Genomic DNA, 20,571 nt, shown 5'->3' with positions numbered 1-20,571 from the left:
GAACATCAACAGTACAGCAGTAACAATCATTACACATACCTACACAACTTATATTTTACGGATTCAGGTCACATGGATGCTTAAGTTATTTTCAAAAGTGGTGAACCCATGAACCCTGCCACTGATCAATATAATCAAATCAACATTGTCAACAAGTCATGTCACAGTGTGTAGGTGAGGTGAAATGGTGTTTAATCACCTTCAAGATTATTTCAATCATAAAGGGACACTGATGCAGGCACGCGTGTGTGCTGCTTCTACTAGGCCAGACTAATGTCGATTTTGGGTAAAAATCTCAAAACCAACAAATTTTTTGATTATCAACTTGCCAAAATAAAAGTGTCCATAATATGATTTTTCTCTTGATATCGGAGAATATGATACTTAACCAGGAAAATATTTGCTTATAAACAAACAAATATTAACTTGATAGTACATTTTTTAGCATTTTACATTTTAAGAAATTTAATCTACTGGTGAATAGTCTTGAAATGGAAATCAAATGTTTTAAAATACATTTCTGCAAACAAACTACTGATGTACAGGTCAGGTGAGAAATTGTTACAGTGTTGAGATTTTTACCCTTTTATGGATCTATCCGATCGAAACAGTTGCTGCAAATTAACATACATCCGAGCTGAACGGCCCTTTTCATCTCCTTGATGCCGAGCGCAAGACATGAAAGGTGACTCTGCTTGTCGTAAGAGGCGACTAAGGGGATCGGATGGCCAGGCTCGCTGACTTGGTTCGTGCATGTCATCGTATTCCAGTTGCGTGGATCGATGCTCATGATACAAATCACTGGATTGTTCGGCCCAGACTCGATTATTAGCTGGAATATTGCGGAGGCGTTAAACAACAAACAAACAAACAAACAAAACCCCTTTAATTTATGAAACAGAAACACATCTTACAACATGGTCATCATCACAGCAACTGGAAGGAGCAAGCTCGCCGAAGTAGTAACTGCCTCTGAAATATAACAGATGGACATTTGATAATATACAGTATCTATTTCATTACTTCAAGATCAGGGACTCGTTTCGTACAATTTAAGTTCCATGTATACATTCGCTAGAATCAGCGCAGTTTAGTTTCATGGCACTGACAAGCACAGCAAGATGGCACAGTCTGTGCTTCAGCACGTGAAGTTCAAGGTCTTTCTGTGTTTGACCTTCATGAAGGTTTTTTTTTATTTGACCTTTAACTGTAAGTGACCATGCTTATGGGACAGGAATATTACAAGTATACATGGTGCAACCTGCTGATATCATATTTGTGGCGTGGGTGTGTTCAATATTATAATACGAGCTCATAAAAAATATATTTGAAGGAATAGTGAAAAAGTATGCTTGACGGCATAGTTTTAAAAGTTCTGAAGAGTGTATCAAGGAATACAAGAAACACCCTTAACAGTTTGCATGTAATAGTGTAATACGTTCCGTGTTTACAGACGGCAATTAAAACAAATACCAGGCAGCATATTTCTGTAGGTATCAATTCTCTTTCGGTGAATGTATGGGCTACCACATTGCCATCAATCAAGTATCTCCTTCCTGTGCCTTTGTAAAGGGGTGGGCAGTGGAGTTCAACAAGGGAAAAGATAGCCTCGAATATGATTCACGTTTGAGATCAGGGAAGCTGCCGCTACCGAAGACATTATTGATAAAATACATATGATTGTGAATGACAGCCGACTTCCGTCAGATAGCCAATAAATTAGGCATCCTGAAGAATGAACTGGGTATAACAAAGGTTTCAGCACGCTGGGTTCCAAGGCTTCTGACGTCAGTTCAGAGTGAGCGAGTGTGGTTTTACGCCGCTTTTAACATTATTCCAGCAATCTCACGGCGGGGAACACCAGAAATGGGCTTCACACACTGTACCCATGTCGGGAATCGAACCTGGGCCTTCGGCGCGACGAGCGAACGCTTTAACCACTAGGCTAAACATTGGTAGACGTTGGTAGACCCCGGATGGATTATGTTGCAACCATAATAAGCAGCCAAATCCATCAACGCAGACAATCATATTTAGGCTAAGCCATCCCGAACGGTCATAACACCGATGGAGTATTCGACAACGCTCCTTCATGTATGGTTTTGTTTAGTTGTACATCTTTCTACAGATGTTGTCAATGATAAAACATGAGTACTGAATACTGTTTAATTTCTGGCCAGGAATTCCGATCAAATGTCGTTTCCATGTGATAAGACTTACCGCTTTGTGCTAGGCTGCACTTCAGCTTAACCCTGGTTCGTGCTGTGCCTGCTTTAGCATGGATGATGTCACGTGGCATACCGACGTGACGCTTCCGACGTCGATTGTAGCCTATATTCTTGATGCAATCTTTGCTTGGCTGGTCAGAGAAACAAAGATATTTGGTTTTAAAATACGAATCGGTGCTCAACTTTGGTTTCAGTATATTAATACGTGTTGTGTCGAAATGTGTTCTGAATATTCCCATCATATTTAGAGACTCAGCAGGGAAACGTCACAATTTGATTACGTGGAATTTATATCCCGAAAAATCAATCGAAGAAACAATATTGACTGCGTGTTCACGTGTATTTCATTAAAAAGGTGAGATTTAAACTGTCCTTTAAGTATGATATAAACTCTCCGTCCTCTCCCTAATACACGGATATGTTAATTTCATGGATATTTTAGAAAAATGTGTTAAAGATTTTTAGCATGACTATTTCAGGTGATGTCGTGGATATTCAAGATACTAAATGAACATTCCAGGAGTTACCATGGATATCCAATGTATTTATCTGAGTAAATATTTTTAGTTATTTATTTTATTTTTATGAAACCATTTTGAGAAAGCAAACATGCAGTGGCACTGAAGGGCTTCATTGTTATAAGACCCGTGAAGATCCGGGGTAGAATTGGTCTTCAGCAACCCATGCTTTCTTTAAAAAGCAACTATACTTGTCGTCAGATGCAACTAACGGGATCGGGTGGTCAGGCTCGCTGACTTGGTTGATGCAGGTCATCGTATCCCAATTGCGTGGATCGATGCTCATGATGTCAATCACTGGGCCCATTCTCAATTATTTACAGACCGCCGTCATATAGCTGGAATATTACTGAGTCCTGCGTTAAACAACATACCTACCAACCAATCTTTTTTATAATAAGATACATTTGCACACTATTTGAAAACTCGATGCTGCCAGGGATACGTGTTGTTGTTGTGACTAGTATACACACATGACATAGTGTTATATGGCAGTAGAGATTTTTTTTATAAGTTTGGGACAACTTCTTGAAGGCTGGCTGTACATATTAGGACCGAGTAGAGGGGAAATTCTCGACTTTAGCTGTGTCTTGCGGATTGGATACCAGTCTGAAAACCCCGACTTCCTGCCAGCTTCCAACACGATTTCAGGCTACAGATCAGAGGCCTGCTTGAAGACATTCGACAGTGAAACATCCTGCCCAGTCGTACGTGCCCTGACATATAGTGGAGGGACTGCTCACTGCTGCTGCCACGTATTTGACCTACTGTGTTGTCTTTTGTGATTGTTAAACCAAAACTGTGTGTTTCAATATAGTGAAAATTGATTATTCATTGATCTTGTGTGCTCATATACTGATTTCATCATTTCTGGGTTAACCTCCGCGTTTCAATTTGGTAATCATCTCGTAACGCAGCAAACGAAGTTTGTGAGTGAGTGTTGTTTGGCACTGTAGTCAGTAATATATGTACAAATTGGCGCGATCGGGGCTCGATGCCACATAGTTCGGTCACGTCAGTGCAGAGCCTGACCACTCGGTCACAATTTGAGTCGGCTCTTACGCCACCATGGCCTGTTATTCCGCTCTGTCATCTCCTCGTGATTGACTGTCCTCGCAATCTAAGACAGTGGAGTGAGTGAGTATGGTTTTACGCCGCTTTTATCAATATCACCACGGAGGATGCCAGAAATGGGCTTCAAACATTGTACCAATGTAGGGAATTGAACCCGGGTCTTTGGCGTGACGAGCGAACGCTTTAAACACTAGGCTTCTCAACCGCCCCTAAGACAGTTGAACAATTGTAGATTTGAATACCCATGTCAAGTGACTGATCTTAAGTTTTAAAACGAATTAAAACTTACAAAAACTTTAAGCTGTGTTGTATTTGACACATGTGTTCATATTTGACGTTCATATACATCTAACTGGCACTGGTATCCCATTCGTCTAAAGCGTCCCTCAGGCGTTTTAGAAAACAATGATCGTGGTTACGAATCCCGGTTCGCCCTGATTATGTTTCTATGTTTTCAGCTCAATATCCATGCGCGTGGGTTTCACCAACGTGACAAACGTCCAACACCTGCATCACTTCAGGCTTTCCTCCCACATGAAGCTGACACGCCCTGGTATAACTGGCATACTGTTCAAAGCAGTATCAAATCAAACTCACTCACTAACATATATCGCGAAACTTGCCATTACCTTGCATCCCCCAGAGCGGCCGGCTGGTTTTGCCGGGCACACGAGCACCGTGCAGTCTATGACGAGGTCGGAGTCAGGATAGCCGGCGAAAATGAAGCCGTACAGGGGAGCCCACGCTACATCAACGTCATTAATCGTTTCAGTGGTGAACTTACCGATGACGCCATCTTCCTTTGTGCATCTGTTCAATAAAAAGGCGGGTATCTTACATGACAGTCAGTGATGTCCCCTCTATCAAATACACGTACTCACAACCTCCGTTATGAAACACACGTCCCTGCTAAAACACACACGTACTTACAACGTCCCTGCTATAACACACACGTACTCACAATGTCCCTGCTATAAAACACACGTACTGACAACGGCCCTGCTATAACACACACGTACTCACAATGTCCCTGCTATAAAACACACGTACTCACAACGTCCCTGCTATTACACACACTTACTCACAACGTCCTTGCTGTAAAAAAACAGGTACTCACAGCGTCCCCACTATAACACACACTTATTCACAATATCCCTCCTAAAACACACGCGTATTCACAGCGTCCCTGCTATAACACACACGTACTCACAACGTCCCTGCTATAACACACACGTACTCACAACGTCCCTGCTATCAAACACACGTATTCACAGCGTCCCTGCTATAACACACACGTACTCACAACGTCTCTGCTATAAAACACACGTATTCACAGCGTCCCTGCTATAACACACACGTACTCACAACGTCCCTGCTATAACACACACGTGCTCACAACGTTCCTGCTATAACACACACGTGCTCACAACGTCCCTGCTATAACACACACGTACTCACAACGTCCCTGCTATAACACACACGTACTCACAACGTACCTGCTATAACACACACGTAGTCACAACGTCCCTGCTATAACAAACACGTACTAACAACGTCCCTGCTATAACACACACGTACTCACAGCGTCCCCACTATAACACACACGTACTCACAACGTCCCTGCTATAACACACACGTACTCACAACGTCCCTGCTACAACACACACGTACTCACAACGTCCCTGCTATAACACACACGTACTCACAGCGTCCCCACTATAACACACACTTATTCACAGCGTCCCTCCTAGAACACACGGCTATCACAAAGTCCCTGTATGAAATCCACGTACTCACAAGGTCCCCACTACAAAACACAGGTATCACAACGTCCCTGCTATTGAACATACATATTCACAACGTCCCTGCTGTCAAACATACATATTCACAACGTCCCTGCTATAAAACACACGTACTCACAGCGTCCCTCCTATAAAACACACATACTCACAGCGTCCTTGCTATGAAACACACATACTCACAGCGTCCTTGCTATGAAACACACATACTCACAGCGTCCTTGCTATGAAACACACGTACTCACAAGGTCCCTGCTATAACACACACGTACTCACAACATCCGTGCTATAACACACGTACTCAGAACGGCCTTACTATCAAACACACGTACTTACAACGTCCCTGCTATACAACACATATACTCACAGCGTCCCTGCTATAACACACACGTACTCACAACGTCACAGGACTGTTGCTTTTACACACACGTGTTAACGTATAGGTGTTGCTATAAAACACACGGGTTCACGTGTAGGTGTTGTTTTTTTATAAAACACACGGGTTCACATGTTGGTTTTGATATAAAACACACTGCTTCATTAGTAGATGTTGCCATAAAATACACTGGTTCACGTATTGGTTTTGCTATAAAACACACTGGTTCATTCGTAGGTGTTGCCATAAAACACACTGGTTCACGTGTTGTTGTTGCTATAAAACACACGGGTTCACGTGTAGGTGTTGCTATAAAACACACTGGTTCATTAGTAGGTGTTGTTATAAAACACACTGGTTCACGTGTTGTTGTTGCTATAAAACACACTGGTTCATGTGTAGGTGTTGTTATAACACACACTGGTTCATGTGTAGGTGTTGTTATAACACACACTGTTTCATGTGTAGGTGTTGTTATAACACACACTGGTTCACGTATTGGTTTTCGCTATAAAACACACTGGTTCATTCGTAGGTGTTGCCATAAAACACACTGGTTCACGTATTGTTGTTGCTATAAAACACACGGGTTCATGTGTAGGTGTTGTTATAACACACACTGGTTCATGTGTAGGTGTTGTTATAACACACACTGTTTCATGTATAGGTGTTGTTATAAAACACACTGGTTCACGTATTGGTTTTCGCTATAAAACACACTGGTTCATTCGTAGGTGTTGCCATAAAACACACTGGTTCACGTGTTGTTGTTGCTATAAAAGACACGGGTTCATGTGTAGGTGTTGTTATAACACACACTGGTTCATGTGTAGGTGTTGTTATAACACACACTGATTCACGTGTAGGTGTTGTTATAACACACACTGGTTCATGTGTAGGTGTTGTTATAACACACACTGGTTCATGTGTAGGTGTTGTTATAACACACACTGTTTCACGTGTAGGTGTTGTTATAACACACACTGGTTCATGTGTAGGTGTTGTTATAACACACACTGGTTCATGTGTAGGTGTTGCTATAAAACACACGGGTTCACATGTTGGTTTTGATATAAAACACACTGTTTCATTAGTAGATGTTGCCATAAAATACACTGGTTCACGTATTGGTTTTGCTATAAAACACACTGGTTCATTAGTAGGTGTTGCTATAAAACACACTAGTTCACGTTTAGGTCTTGCTATAGAACACACGGGTTCACGTGTAGGTGTTGTTTAAAAACACACTAGTTCACGTTTAGGTCTTGCTATAGAACACACGGGTTCACGTGTAGGTGTTGTTTAAAAACACACTAGTTCACGTTTAGGTCTTGCTATAGAACACACGGGTTCACGTGTAGGTGTTGTTTAAAAACACACTAGTTCACGTTTAGGTCTTGCTATAGAACACACGGGTTCACGTGTAGGTGTTGTTTAAAAACACACTAGTTCACGTTAAGGTCTTGCTATAGAACACACGGGTTCACGTGTAGGTGTTGTTTAAAAACACACTAGTTCACGTTTAGGTCTTGCTATAGAACACACGGGTTCACGTGTAGGTGTTGTTTAAAAACACACTAGTTCACGTTTAGGTCTTGCTATAGAACACACGGGTTCACGTGTAGGTGTTGTTTAAAACACACTAGTTCACGTTTAGGTCTTGCTATAGAACACACGGGTTCACGTGTAGGTGTTGTTTAAAAACACACTAGTTCACGTTTAGGTCTTGCTATAGAACACACGGGTTCACGTGTAGGTGTTGTTTAAAAACACACTAGTTCACGTTTAGGTCTTGCTATAGAACACACGGGTTCACGTGTAGGTGTTGTTTAAAAACACACTAGTTCACGTTTAGGTCTTGCTATAGAACACACGGGTTCACGTGTAGGTGTTGTTTAAAAACACACTAGTTCACGTTTAGGTCTTGCTATAGAACACACGGGTTCACGTGTAGGTGTTGTTTAAAAACACACTAGTTCACGTTTAGGTCTTGCCATAGAACACACGGGTTCACGTGTAGGTGTTGTTTAAAAACACACTAGTTCACGTTTAGGTCTTGCTATAGAACACACGGGTTCACGTGTAGGTGTTGTTTAAAAACACACTAGTTCACGTTTAGGTCTTGCTATAGAACACACGGGTTCACGTGTAGGTGTTGTTTTAAAACACACTGGTTCACGTTTAGGTCTTGCTATAGAACACACGGGTTCACGTGTAGGTGTTGTTATCTTCAATTCAATTCAATTCGGTTTATTTTGTAAGTGTAGGCAATCGGCCCATAGTTACATTTGTATTACAATGGACGTGATGTACACAGCTGTTATTGTTGTGACAATAATGTACTACGAAGTGACATCGCTTGATAGATATAGATAGCTAGACGTTCAATTAATTTACAATTAGTTGCAGACATAATGATATTAAATTTTTGTATAGTCGGATATTCATAAAATGTTTGTGGTAAGTGATCCATGCGTAGCTTGTTATAACCGGAGCAAACTAACAGAAAATGATACTCGTCCTCCACATACCCAGCATTACAAACACAACATAGTCTTCTGTTACGTGGGATATCAGCATATCTCCCAGTTTCAACACACAGCTGATGCGAAAAACATCTAAACCGAGCTAGCGCCACTCTCAATTTACTGACGGTCACATAGCTAAGATACAACTCTGTACCAAACGATACCTTGAATAGAGAATACGAGAAAGATTTACTACCCTTTACCAGAAGACTATGCCAATCCTGTTCATAACTTTATTTCAGACGCGACATAAATTCTGTCAAAAACGAATGAGGATGACTTATACACTGGTTTTCCCATACAGAGTCAAAACCCAAACGGAACAATAAAGATTTACATTTTGATACCCAATTAATTTTATCATTACTTTCTGCCTGAAGCATCATATAATAACATTTCTTCGGAAAGCGACAATCGGACATACTCAATAACCTTATCAAATAACCAATAACTCTTTTGTATGCATAAATATATAATGGATACCGCCCACAATCACCTCGAACCATGTTGTTGGGTGTTGACGATTTTACACATAGAAAGCGCTTGCATGCCAATGTATGTATAGTTTCCATTTCATCATTTTGGTGTAGACCCCAGACTTCGGAACCATAGAGCAAAATTGGGACTATTTTCATATCAAATATTTTAAAATATAAGTCATATCGAAGAGGATGTACTTTTATCAATGACTTTAAAATTCCAGACATTGCTTTTTTCCCCTGTAGACCAGCATTAGAAAAATGACTTGACCAGGACAGGCTTCTCGTAAAAGTAACGCCCAAATATTTATAGGAGGACACACACTCCAACTTTAGACCTTTATAGTACCAAATCTCTTTTCTTGACAACACTCCGCCTTTCTTAAAAACATCCACCTTGGTTTTATCCAAATTGACATCTAGATCATAATCATTACAATATTTTTCTAGAACATCAATACGCTTCTGAAGTCCACCTATAGTATCTGCGATTAAAATAATATCGTCTGCAAATAATAACAGGAATATCTCTGTTATATCAGGATGAAGTTGTATTCCTGGTCCAGAATTCTGTTCAACTTCAGCAGCTAGTTCGTTAATAAACATCGAGAATAAAAGGGGGCTTAACACAAAACCCTGACGTACTCCTCTTGGACACTGTAACATTTCAGAAAATGTATGTTTAAATTTAACACTGGCCTTTACAGGTGTATAAATAGACCGTATAGCTTTTATCATTTTGCCAGCGACACCTTTATTAGCTAGTACTGACCATAATTTCATCCGGTTTACACTGTCGAAGGCTTTTGCAAAATCGACAAACAAACCATATACCCTACCCTTACGCTTACTACTATATCTCTGGATAATACAGTGTAATATAAAGATATTATCTATGGTGGAGTAATCATGACGAAAACCAGCCTGGGACTCTGCAATTTTACCATAGACCTCACACCAAGACGTGAACCTTCTGTTCAAAATAGAAACATACAACTTACTCAGTGCACTAAGGACAGATATACCCCTATAGTTGGATGGGGAATGGATGTCTCCTCGCTTATGTATCGGAACAATAATTCCCAAAGACCAAGATTCAGGAAAGTATGCATTATCAAACAACTTATTAAACAGCACTGTAAGATACGGGACAAAAATATCATTAGCATATTTAAAAAATTCTGAAATGAGGTGGTCATTTCCTCCGGATTTATCAATTTTCAAAGAGTTGATGGCACAAAGCACCTCCTCTTGTGAAATGGGGGAGTCCAGAATATAGCAACTCATATCATCATGAATATCATTAATAGTCGTGTCGGTGTTAACGATATCTTCATCTCTCGGATTGTCAAACACATCTTTAAAATGATCTACCCATTGTTCTAGTGATATCTTAGGTACACGAGTTGCCGTACTCCGAGATAATCCTCTTATGGTAGACCAGAAACATTTGCTATTTAGAAGACTAGATAAAACCCTATTACGCATATATTCATTATAACTTTTCTTTTTATCACGTAGTACACTTGTATAAGTATTTCTTGATTTTAAATAACAAACTAAGGTGCTATCATTTTTAAGATGCCTATATATTCTGAGACACCTCTCTCTCTCTCACCTGTAGTACCGACACACGCTATCAAACCAGGGTTGTGTGTGACTGTCGCGAGACTTACAAGTCCTTTTCATGCACCGAGCAGCTGTACAAATGGCGTCCGTGAATGAGTTAACAGCACCATCTATACTATCTGGTAGTAACAGAGTACATTGTTCAAAACAATCAACCCTATGTGGCAGTACAAGATTATCCCTGAACTGTTGTAGTTTCGCCATGTCCCACACATAGTGGTAGTTTTCACGAGGCGCATGTGCGGCCCCTGCTGTCACAACGGGAATCTCCAGGTCACATGCTTGAAATGAACAAGATACTCCAAATAACAAAACATTGTTCTTTCTGCTATATTGTTCTAGTCTTTCTACTTCGTTCTGTAACTGTATCACTGTAGCTGTGGGTTCTGCAGGTATACTGTGAGTCTGCTCTATTTGGTCCAAACGTTCGTTTACTGCCTCAATATCTAAACGTACTATAGCCTGTTCACCCTATAGGTCTTCCATATTTCGCTTACTATCTTCCACGGTAGCACTGAGTTTGCGAGTTTGGGTTTTAATGTCCCTAATATCATGTGCAAGCTCACTTTTCATTGAACGAAGTTCCTGTATAATCTCTGATTTTAACGCAGTAGGTTCAGAACTGTCAACACCTTTACCATTACGTCCAGGATTAGTTTCCACGTCCCCCGAAAGTAGAATATTATCCCAGCAGGTACTGATGATACAGCTCGCGTTGTACATACATGTCAGTAACACCCATGTAGCAAGGACCCGACAGCCCACATCAACATACGGCGACCAAGTCGAGTAGGGGAGTAGGGCTCAAGATGGCCGATTTGACGAGTCCCTCGTGGTTGAGAGAAATTACCAATTCTCGCCCTCCAGAGTTCCAAACAGATGCCCATTCTACAGCTGAACTGTTCAGCGACTTTGTGGAAACCAATTTGTATTGTTTGTTGTTACTTACAGCTTTTGGTTTCGTTATTTATCTTAAAGTTGGGCTGCCCTGTGTACACACACGTCTTGCCTGTAGGGACTTGCAAGTCTAGGTGTTATACAACACACGGGTTCACGTGTAGTTGTTGTTAGAGTAAGGATGTGAGTATGTGAGTAAGGATGTGGACAATTTGTAGTAAACAGCGTAAGGTTTACCCCCGTCTGTATGCTCGTAACTGACAAATGCATCTCCCCCTGTAACTCTAACCTAGTGACTCTTGGTAGACCATGGGTAAGTCATTCATGCTATAAGCAAGATATGGGTGTATGCTTGAAGTTCGCCCCAAGTTTAAATGCGCTACCAGTTTGAAAATGATGCTGATCTCTGACTTGTTGGAACTCGTAGCTTGCCACATCACATCCACACATAACAATATCAGCTGACGAATAGCTGAAGACTCACTCCCAATCGTGCAAATCAAATTTATACACATTATTTCCTTTCATATATCTGCAGCAGACCCACGCAATGGGATTGCAGATGATGTGTTTGAAAACAGATGACTCGCTGAATACTGCTAGGAAAAATAAAATAATCGATAACCGTAAGTTGTATAATCGTGTGCATCTACCACCTTACCCACTTACCCATTTTGATCGCCTTGCAGTAGTGTGAGTCTGACTGACGAGTTGGCAGTAGGATAGGCTTCACACAGCGTGGGGACAAGCATGTAGGAGGCTCTCCCTGTAAACACATCACGCATCGACTCAACACTTAAATAGGAAATACCGCCAATGTGGGAACAAACTAACAATGACAAGTGACAGATCTACAGATACAGGTCTACAGCCGGATATGACTACCAAGATGAAAGCCCCTGCACGATCACAGTGCTCAGCGGCGGGTCAAGTCTCACGTTTAAGTATGGTCAATTATGATCGGGTTCAAATCGTCTGATTACGAAGACATATTGATGTCCAAATGGTAGGTTACAATTTTGAGAAGTTGCCGTTGATACTTTTCTAACTAAGCAGCCACCATGTCAGTTTGTCCACACAGAAGCATTACTGACAACAATTATATTGAACTACTCCATTAACAGATTGAGAGGTCGGTCAGTCAGTCAGTCGGTTAGTCGACACACACATAAGACAGAGATAACACCACGTGACACAGAAGACATAAATCACAGTGTGTGACACATAAGACATAGATCACACTGTGTGACACATAAGACACGGATCACACAGTGTGACACACACATAAGACATAGATCACACTGTGTGACATATAAGACATAGATCACACCACGTGACACACACAGGACACGGATCACACAGTGTGAGACACACATAAGACATAAATCACACTGTGATACATAAGACATAAATCACACTGTGTGACATATAAGACATAGATCACACCACGTGACACTAACAGGACACTGACCACACAGTGTGACACACACTGGGACATTAATCACACTGTGTGACACATAAGACATAGATCCCACCACGTGACACATAAGACATAGATCCCACCACGTGACACATAAGACATAAATCACACTGTGTGACACATAAGACATAAATCATACTACGTGAGACATAAGACAGATCACACTGTATGACACATGACATAGATCACACTGTGTGACACATACGAAACATCGTATTACCTTGTGACACGTCGTTGTAGATGGTCAGCATGACCTCTTGACCCAGATACATGGAACTGAGGCTAGCTGATGTCATTGATGAATTCAGCGTTGTGTTTGCGGGCAAAACGGCAACGTTTAACTTTGGCAGTACAACCTCTTCCGAGTACGGAATGTTTCTGAGATGATAAAGAAACATCCTGACTGGCCACACTGAAGAATCCTCACTTACAGATTTACATGGCGGGATTTGGACTCTTCGTAGGCCTGTTTCTGGTGACTCGAAATTGAACGGTTATCGTAAATAATTCTAAGACATTCTACAGATATTGATGAAATCCGGGAAATAACTATCCTAACGCTAAACACAGATGTCTACCACTCCGTCACTTCACAAGTTACCAGAAAGAGATATTTATTTGACATATTGACTGATTCTACTGGTAATAAAACAGTTTACTGTCTTGTGTTACCTCTTTAATGATGTATTGAACTTGTTATTTGATTGACTTGTTATATGCATTTTTGTCAGTTGACACAAATAAAGAGTATAGCATCCTAATTTGTGGTCGTGTTAAACCTAATAGTAGAATTTGTCAATAAGTCAAATAAATCAATCCCATTTACAGGCAAATCAAGTGAATCAAGTGATTAAACAAATTGACTGAATGAACGAGGTAAGGAAATGTAGACTACTATATTTGTAAATATAACATTTTCAGTGTGGTTTTAGTCTCTAAGCTGCATGCTAAATTGTCTTCATTGGGGAAAGCTGGTAGTCCGGTATATAAGCTTGGTCGTCAACACAGCTGGAACATGGCAGTTCAACATGGAGACAGACCTATACACATAAAATCATTGCTCATCTCACGACAGCAGTTCTCCGCCTGTGGTAAACTTAAATCTCTTTAACGAAAAGAAGCAAAAATGGTCAATTCGCAAATGAATGAGTTAAAGTTTTGCTCACATTGTGTTTACCAGTGATAATACACTTGCGTTGCCAGTACAGTTGACTAAGCACACCGTCGAGGTGAAGCCTGTGTGACTGGTCTGAGTGAAATTCAGCACCTCTAGGACATACCCAGCCGTGCCCTGGTTAAGTAGAACGTCGTGTTAGAGCATGAACGGCATTTACAAGACTGCCATTAGCTTCAGCGACTGCAACAGCATTATCTAATTCCAAGTAGGCACTCTTACACACAGTGACATTCTTGAACACGTTCATATATGTTCTTTCTACAATGATATGGCTAAATGAACTCATTGTTTATGAAACAAGTCTTCATATATTCTTACGTAGAATAACTTTACCATGACAATGTGGCATGAAATAACATTTTCCTTAAGTTACTAAACGTGCAATATTTACAGAGTTGTTAAGATCTACAGTTTTGCTATAAATACTTCATAGGAAACACATATTTACAATTAGATAGTACTTGGTTCTTTTTTGAGATTTGGTTCATTTGAAGTTTTGAGAAACTACTTATCTCAAATACTGCCTGTGAATATACAGAGAGTCCTTCCTTGATTATTGTTCATGCTCGAGACAGTGATGTGGTGGTACAGCAATATAGCTCTCTTTGTACGGATCTTTGTGATGTTTTGGAATCCAGTGCAGGAGAGGAATGGGCGTGTCTGCCGATAATACTGGTGTGTGGTTTAGGCAGATGTCTTCTCTAGTTAACATACTGGCCTTGTATGTGGCATTATGTGATATGTCACTTATACCAAGTTCTTCGATCAAACAGTTAATGTAGTGATGCTTACATGCAATGGTTATGTTATTTGAGGCCTTGTAGTGGGAACAACTGCAAATCTTTCATGTCGGACAGCCAGACTTTGGATGACAGCTGGCAGGGACAGAATGGGTTTATTCTGTTTCCTATTTTTCAATTTGTGCATCTAACCAATGACCAATCTAATTAAAATCAACTGTTAGTTCTCGCTACCGCTTAACAAAGATCTGAGGACATGCCATAATAGGTCACGTCACATTCACCTTTCATCCGACCATTCGAGAGGTAGCGAGAACTAAGATCTGATTTTTAAAGAGAGTGTACCAATGGTAATATCATGCACTGACTTAACCCAATCCGATAGAAAACCAAATGCTGTTATGAACAGACTGCGGTCAACAGTGGAGTTTTCAAGATGGTTTTGTGGTAGAACAAGAGTTATCTACCCTTATGGCATGTACATGGCAAGCTAACAGTACGTTTCCGGAAGGGACAGTTTTAGAAGGATGGCTGTATCTATATATAAGAGCATCAAGGGGACGTTTCGAAGACTTTTCGACCTGTCTTGTTTCCCAAACCTATTCTGGATTCAAATACTTTGCCTGGAACATTTGGGAGCTGTTATAGGGCTCGTTACCTGTTGCTGCTACAACTCATTTGACCCACTGTATTGCCTCATTTATTGTGTGTCAGTATAACTTATTGACATTGATCTTTTGTGGTCATTAACTGATTTAACAAGTTAGTTTTGGACGTAACGATTACTGGGTTAACCTCTGCGATATAATTTGGAACTCACCTCATAACACGGACTTTTGCGGTACTGGAACTATGCCAATACCATTGCAATAGTTTATATGACCCCCCCCCCCCCCCCCACACACACACACACACACACACACACAAACACAAACACACACACACACACACACCCCACCCCCCACCCCCCTTCCATTACCCAATCATATTAGATTGTTATAGAGAACTAGTATGCCTGGCTATTCTATTTATTCAGCCAGATGCACACATCCGCAGCCATTGGTTGCAATTGGTCTGACAAGCTACTGAAGGATTAGCGGGGTATGAAGTGTCACCTGTGAACGGTAGTACACCCCCAGTGCTGAGCTATGTTGTGTGCTCAACCATTTCTTATACTGTCAATCTTTGCTTTCATTGTTAACATTATGTACAGTCAACAAACAGTTTCCTGTTGTAAATCTTGTCGTAGAGGTTTTCCACGTCGTTGACGCGACCCCGGGTGTGACGGTGGCAAACCGAGGACCATCACTGGGGCGAATCTGGGATTCGAACCACGCCAAATGAGCCACCACTGTCACCAGAATTAATAGCCCAGTGTCTGCGTGTGTTGTTGTAAAGAAACTGAATTGGTCAATAACATTTACTATCAAAAGGTTTTTGAGGTGCCAATGGCTATTTACAAGCAAACCGTGTATTTCTACGTTGAGGAATGCATTTAATTCCCTGTATAAGTTATGAATTCAAGCATGGCGCCTTACTCTACATGATGTGTTCAGCAAATGGTCCCCAGAGTCAACTCTGAAGTGTCGCATGGCATCCGAACAATTGGGGACGTTTCCAACCACAAATATCTCGGCATCGTAAGTCTTCTTCTGAGTAATGTTGATAGTACCATTTGAGAGACATTCTGAAGCATAAAATATGTTACATAACATAGTATTATATACCTACGTGCCAACGCCACACGCCAGCTATACCACGATCGCACGTACAGTGGGTTGGAGTGGAAATGGAAAACACTGTAATAAAGTACCATGTATGAAATGAATAACATGTGACATCTGTTCAAGTCTGCGTCTGCCAGGTCATTCTATGTGTACACACGTTGAGGACACAAACCGGCCATGAGAACCCATCCAATAGATTATAACTTCAATGTTTGGGAAGAATTACATAATAATGTTATTCCTGAGGAACTCGTTTTTCTATCTTTGGCAAGTGATGATATAATCATCTCCATTAAAGTATATCATTACACTGATTACCTTATGTAAAATATTGTAACGAGACATTTATGACATTGTATCTTTATTTTGACATGGGAGCAAACGTTGCATGAACTCACGTATGGTGAGAGGTGGCGTCTGAGTGGCTGCTGCAATGACCTACAACACAAAACTTGCCGATCAGTAGCAACATTTATGCGTATTTCGTGTAAGCGTCACATCAATCAATGGAAACAGTAGATCTTTCAATTTCATTTCACGGATGTAGATATATAATAAATATATTTGAACCTCATATCACAGTACAGCTGCATGTTTGGTTAAGTTATTATTTCATGTAATGTAAACACGCAACCTCACATTGAAACCTAAGCACCACATGGTGACTCCCCAGGTCTTCTGGGAGACATCAGTGACACACGGGACAGAGGGCCCCAGGCCTTGTGGGAGGCATTAGTGACACACGGGACAGAGGGCCCCAGGCCTTGTGGGAGACATCAGTGACACACGGGACAGAGGGCCCCAGGACTTGTGGGAGACATCATTGACACGTCGGACAGAGGGCCCCAGGCCTTGTGGGAGACATCAGTGACACATGGGACAGAGGGCCCCAGGCCTTGTGGGAGACATCAGTGACAAACGGGACAGAGGGCCCAAGGCCTTGTGGGAGACATCAGTGACACACGGGACAGAGGGCCCAAGGCCTTGTGGGAGACATCAGTGACACACGGGACAGAGAGCCCAAGGCCTTGTGGAAGACATCAGTGACACATGGGACAGAGGGCCCAAGGCCTTGTGGGAGGCATCAGTGACACACGTAACAGAGGGCCCCAGGCCTTGTGGGAGACATCAGTGACACACGGGACAGAGGGCCCCAGGCCTTGTGGGAGACATCAGTGACACATGGGACAGAGGGCCCCAGGCCTTGTGGGAGACATCAGTGACACACGGGACAGAGGGCCCCAGGCCTTGTGGGAGACATCAGTGACACACGGGACAGAGGGTCCCAGGCCTTGTGGGAGACATCAGTGACACATGGGACAGAGGGTCCCAGGCCTTGTGGGAGACATCAGTGACACATGGGACAGAGGGCCCCAGGCCTTGTGGGAGACATCAGTGACACATGGGACAGAGGGTCCCAGGCCTTGTGGGAGACATCTGTGACACACGGGACAGAGGGACCCAGGCCTTGTGGGAGGTATCAGTGACACATGGGACAGAGGGCCCCAGGGTTACCGTGGTGAAGGAAATCGATACATAAGTTTATTCTTTACTTACATGAGTTACACCCAAAAGTAGCCATGTCACCGGAGTCGGCCACATGCTGAAACAGTAAGATATTTGAAGTAACTTTGTAAGAATACGATTTATGGATGAACAACTTCTTTATTACAATTAATAGCGACGTTTCGGTGTAGGTTCTAACACCGTTATCAAGCATGCGATATACAGAGTATGGTTGACAAGTATATATACAGGTCGCTCTTAATTGTAATAAAGAAGTTGTTCATCCATAAATCGTATCATTACTTGGTACTCCAAATTCTAAATGCCTATCAAAGAAGTTGAAGTAACTTGACCATGTGATGAAAGCGCGGTGGTCGTGTGGAACTTTCTACAAGTTGAATTAATGAGCATGATGTACTGTGGACTCCATTGTAACACTCCAGGCTCACCTCTGCGTGTCCTCACTTGATTTGTACACTGTCGGGACTTTCGCCAGGACTGGTCAGTAATTCCTTATTGCATCTTCATTGTGTCATCCTTTGGTTCTTGTGAACGTCTACACTGGTATATTGCCTTTCATACTAGCTATACTGACATTGTAATTGATATGTTTAATTTGCACACAATATTGTTTATCTATCTCATCCTGTTTTCTATCGTATTTCTTTCATAATACAGACTTTAAACACAGACTGTGTGTGTTTCAGATCAAGAAATCTTGATTATCTTCATAATGAATTTCATGTCTTATTTATTTTCAACCTTCAGCATTTTCAGCAAACCTAGGCTACCATATCACTTCCGTTAATTACTGTTATTTATAGTATGACATTTATAGCCTTAATTGTTCACCCCCTGAGCTGTCCATTGTTTTTCATTACTATATGTGTGTTACCATTACACTGTTAGTCAGCTTGGTATTCCGAGTGCTGGTGTAGGGACGACCTCGATCAGGATGTGCCGCTCGTAGAAAACGTCCGGAGGTTGAGCTGGAACTCCGCGCACCTCAAGTATGCCTGAGCTGGAAAATCCGCTCATCGCTGTCTTTGTGTTGTCAGAGCAGGTATTCCGCTCATTGTGTATTTTTTGTGTATTGTTAACATGTTGTGCATAAAACTTTTCGGGACAGTGATGTCGATTTTATCCTTGATTCCCGTAAGAGACAATTCCCCGTCAACATGCGCGTTGACAACACCACAGCTGTTAGCACAGGTGCAACAATATCCACAGCCATGTTGAAGAGTTAATACAGAGATCATAACATACTACTAACTTCAGGTAGATCATATTGCCGTGAAACAGACATATTCACTTCATGCCAGCAACACATGTTCCCGAACACACACGAATGAATGAATGAATGAATGAATGACATTATCAATAAATATAATAAAAGGTAAATTATGATACTATATAAAAATCTCTGATAAGGTCACAGTGGTATGGGGTATACGAATTTCCTCAAACAAATCACAAACGTCCGCCATTGTGGTTGTTGTTCAAGGAGAGATAGTGCCCATAGATAACATGTCCCTGGACGTCTGACATCTGTACATGTCTTACTTCAACAGTACCAACAGGAAGCTCAGTTCGTCTTTGATGAAATGAATACTTGTTGAAATCAGTTATAATGGGTAGCACTACTGAGATTACATTCGTACCTTCCCCCCTACCCTGTTTGGTGGAGGTTAGTCACTCCCTGGTCACAGATACACACTCACCTCCTCAGATAAACGTAGAAACTGACTTGTGATGAGTATTTCCGCAGCTTAGCATGTGAACAGAAGACTGAACCAGAAACACGATATAAAACAAGTGTGCAATATTCACCGTCTACCACCCTGCACTTCCAGCGTGTTATCTCTTACCTGTTAAGACTTGAGTCACTGTAACTTATGACCTAGAATGTAGGCTGTGGCTATGGACTCATGATGTCGTACGAATGTTCCTATCTGCCTCGGTAAAAAATATATTTATCACTTTACCAACGCTTGACATCGCAAGAATCTTTGTGTTACGTTACACGCGCACGTACGCACGTAAGCACGCACGCACGCACGCACGCACGCACGCACACACGCACGCACGCCATTGCTGTTAAAGCGCAACGTCACCATAAATATATTTCATCATTATATACATCTTTGCGTTTAATGCATATCTGAGTTCATAGGCATGTATTGAATCAGGTAAAGAAGATTAAAACATATCCTTCACAAAGCGGAATGAACATCACTAGCAATGATTTGTCCGAGTAGATTCCAGCTCAGTACACTGCTCAAAGAAGAGCAGTCGTGAAGACCCGGGTTAGAATAAGTCTACAACAACCCATGCTGGTCGGAAGAGGCGACCAACGGGGTTAGGTGGCCAGGCTCCCTGACTTGGTTGATGCATGTCATGGTATCCCAATTGC

General features: G+C 41.6%; 1 protein-coding gene across 1 annotated transcript; it reads right to left on the bottom strand.

Annotated features, from left to right (window-relative positions):
* Positions 1-869: 869 nt before the first annotated feature.
* Positions 870-20,015, bottom strand: LOC139457764 (uncharacterized). Its single transcript, XM_071239117.1, has 10 exons — positions 19,880-20,015; positions 18,210-18,255; positions 17,051-17,090; positions 16,464-16,612; positions 14,175-14,299; positions 13,229-13,386; positions 12,198-12,294; positions 4,440-4,630; positions 2,221-2,331; positions 870-972 (listed from the first exon to the last, which is right to left on the bottom strand). Exons 2-10 carry the CDS (start codon positions 18,252-18,254, stop codon positions 911-913), a joined length of 978 nt encoding a protein of 325 aa, XP_071095218.1. The 5' UTR covers position 18,255; positions 19,880-20,015; the 3' UTR covers positions 870-910.
* Positions 20,016-20,571: the final 556 nt, after the last annotated feature.

The sequence above is a fragment of the Haliotis cracherodii genome, unplaced genomic scaffold (assembly GCF_022045235.1).
Source record: "Haliotis cracherodii isolate W230 unplaced genomic scaffold, xgHalCrac1.p SCAF_12, whole genome shotgun sequence".
NCBI lineage: Eukaryota > Metazoa > Mollusca > Gastropoda > Lepetellida > Haliotidae > Haliotis > Haliotis cracherodii.
The sequence above is the reverse complement of the archived record's forward strand: the minus strand, read 5'-3'. Positions and strand labels throughout refer to the sequence as shown.